The sequence below is a fragment of the Echinops telfairi genome, unplaced genomic scaffold (assembly GCF_000313985.2).
Source record: "Echinops telfairi isolate 266 unplaced genomic scaffold, ASM31398v2 ScPeMD7_7425;HRSCAF=8463, whole genome shotgun sequence".
NCBI classification, from domain to species: domain Eukaryota; kingdom Metazoa; phylum Chordata; class Mammalia; order Afrosoricida; family Tenrecidae; genus Echinops; species Echinops telfairi.
The window spans coordinates 5,121,778-5,124,247 of record NW_022111325.1 but is presented as its reverse complement, the minus strand read 5'-3'; the positions used below and the strand labels follow the sequence as shown (position 1 = coordinate 5,124,247).

The following is a 2,470-nucleotide window of genomic DNA, read 5'->3' as shown; positions in this document are numbered from 1 at the left end:
GTGATTAGCAACCCAATGCATAACCACTATGCTACCAGGGCAATGATTATAAAACCCATGTTTTTAGAAAGTTCATAGTCATTATAAATGGAGACAAAGGTAAGGGGGATTGAGAGAAACAGTTGTATGAGAGTAAGTCAACAATTATTGCTATAAAATCAGAGAAACATTTATTAAACAAAACTGAAATGTGTTTCTCAATATAATCTTCCATCTTTGAGTGATACACCTCTGAAGTTGGTGTTCCCATCTCTCTAATTCTTCTCCAAACATTTCTGTGCTCTTTGAGTTACACATCCAAATGGCACTTTGGGCATCTTTGAAGGATACAGGTTGTGTAGCCAACTTGAGTAAATATATGCTGTCATATGACTTATTAGTTTTTGAAAAACCAACATGTAAAGCCCTAAGCGCTAATGAAATCTGTTTCAGAAACTGAGCAATCCCTTTTCACATCTACAGAGCCAAGTCAGAGAAAGTGCTAGCAATAGTACAAAGGCAAAGTGTCTTCTTTGAGCCTCATTGTAATTGTGCAAAAATGGCCTTGTGTTGTAGTACAGTTAAAAACTTATATGAGAAAAGTTGTGAATGTCCACATTTTTCTAGGCACAGAATAGGCAGTTAACTGAGTAGTCACAATTGGCTCTTTAATTAACAGGAAATGATGTCTGGCCCATTGTTCGTCGAAGTGCTGATTTGAATTCCTTGTTTCTTAGACTGTAGATCATTGGATTGAAGACTGGAGTGAGGATGGTATAAGAAACAGAGATCAGAGTGTCTTGGCTTGAAGAGTAATTGGACTTGGGTCTCAAGTAGATAAAAGAGGCACAGCCATAGTGAACAATGACCACAATGAGATGGGAGGCACAGGTAGAGAAGGCCTTATATCTTCCCACAGAGGACGGGATTTTCAGAATGGCAGAAATGATGCGAATGTATGAGACCAGGATGAGTAGCAGTGGAATAACCAGGACAAACACGCCAAGCAGGAAGATGACTATCTGACTCAGTCGGGAACGGTGAGATGCCAGCTTGAGAACTGGGGAGATGTCGCAGAAGAAGTGATGCAGTTGGTTGGAGGAATGGAAAGGCAGGTGAAACACCAAGGTTGTGATAATTTGGGCAACAGTGAAGCCACAGGCACAGGCAACACCCACTAGTCCCCCACACACCCCGTGCCCCATGACCACTGTGTAGCGCAGTGGGTTACAGATGGCCACATAGCGATCATAGCCCATGGCTGCCAGCAGGAAGGAGTGAGAGCAGCCAAGGAAGAGGAAAGTAAACATCTGGATGGCACAGCCCAGGAAGGAGATGGTCTTCCTCTGGGCCAGCAAGTCAACCAGCATCTTGGGTACAATGACAAAAGTGTAGCAGGTCTCAGAGCAGGAGAGGACTGCGAGGAAGAAGTACATGGGGGTGTGGAGGGCCCTGTCGAGCACGATGGTGGAAATGATGAGGGCATTGGTACCCAGGGTAAAGAGGTAGAGAAGCAGGAAGACAGCAAAAAGCAGCGGCTGCAACTCAGCCAGTGACGAGAAGCCCAGGAAGACAAACTCTCTCACCGCCGTCTCATTGATCCCCTCCATGAAGAGTATGGCTAGGAAGCATCAGAGGCAAATGTAGAGGCGAGGGTCCATGGAGGAGAGTGGCACTGCATGAGCAATTCAGCACAGAATCTGCAGGGATAAGGCATTTCCGATATTTGAGGAACTCTGACAGTCCTTCTGAAAATGCTTGATAACAGAAGAATTAACGCTAATTGTGCAACAAAATAATTGACAACCGTGGTTACAAGTTAAGCTCCTCACAAAAAATCCAGCAGTACAAAACCAGCAGCCAGTTTGTACCCCTGGGAAATCTCCAAAACCCACAGGGGCAGGTCTCCTCTGTCCGGTAAGATGGATATGAGTGGAATCAACTTGATGGCAATGAGGATTCCTAGGCTTTCTGTAAGACTGCAAACACGATCTCCCCAGCTAATGATTCTAGGATTCTCTAATAGTTTCTCTGTGTCTATTTTCTATAGCTTATTGTGTTTTCATGTTTTACTGCAAGCCCAAGAAAATAGTTCTCAGAAGGTGAAAACTGCCTAATCTTATAAATCTTCTCCTGGTCGTAATGCAGAATAAAAGAATGTGCTGTGTTCAGAAACACACAGGTGGACTTCACCTTCTCCAACCACAAAATGACAAGGGAGAGGCAGACTGAAATGATCTCTGGGCAGAGCGTTGAGAAGGATGCTCTGACAGACCGAGAAGAGAAAAGTAGGCATATTAGTGAAGGTTCTAGAAACACAACATTGAGGCAAAGGTAGAACAGAAGGGAACATAGGTGTAAAAGGACTGATCTTTCAGAGAAAGAGTAGTTGCCAGAACTGAAGAAAGAAACTCCTTTAGTTTGTGGTATTTAACAACACAAACTTCATATTCTGAGGTGGAGTCTAGGAGATGCTCTGAGAAATCGTGTT

General features: G+C 43.8%; 1 protein-coding gene across 1 annotated transcript; it reads right to left on the bottom strand.

Moving 5' to 3' along the window:
- Positions 1-647: 647 nt before the first annotated feature.
- Positions 648-1,589, bottom strand: LOC101654459 (olfactory receptor 10K1-like). The gene has a single exon (XM_004714724.1). The coding sequence runs from the start codon at positions 1,587-1,589 to the stop codon at positions 648-650; it is 942 nt and encodes a 313-aa protein (XP_004714781.1).
- Between the last annotated feature and the right edge of the window lie 881 nt (positions 1,590-2,470).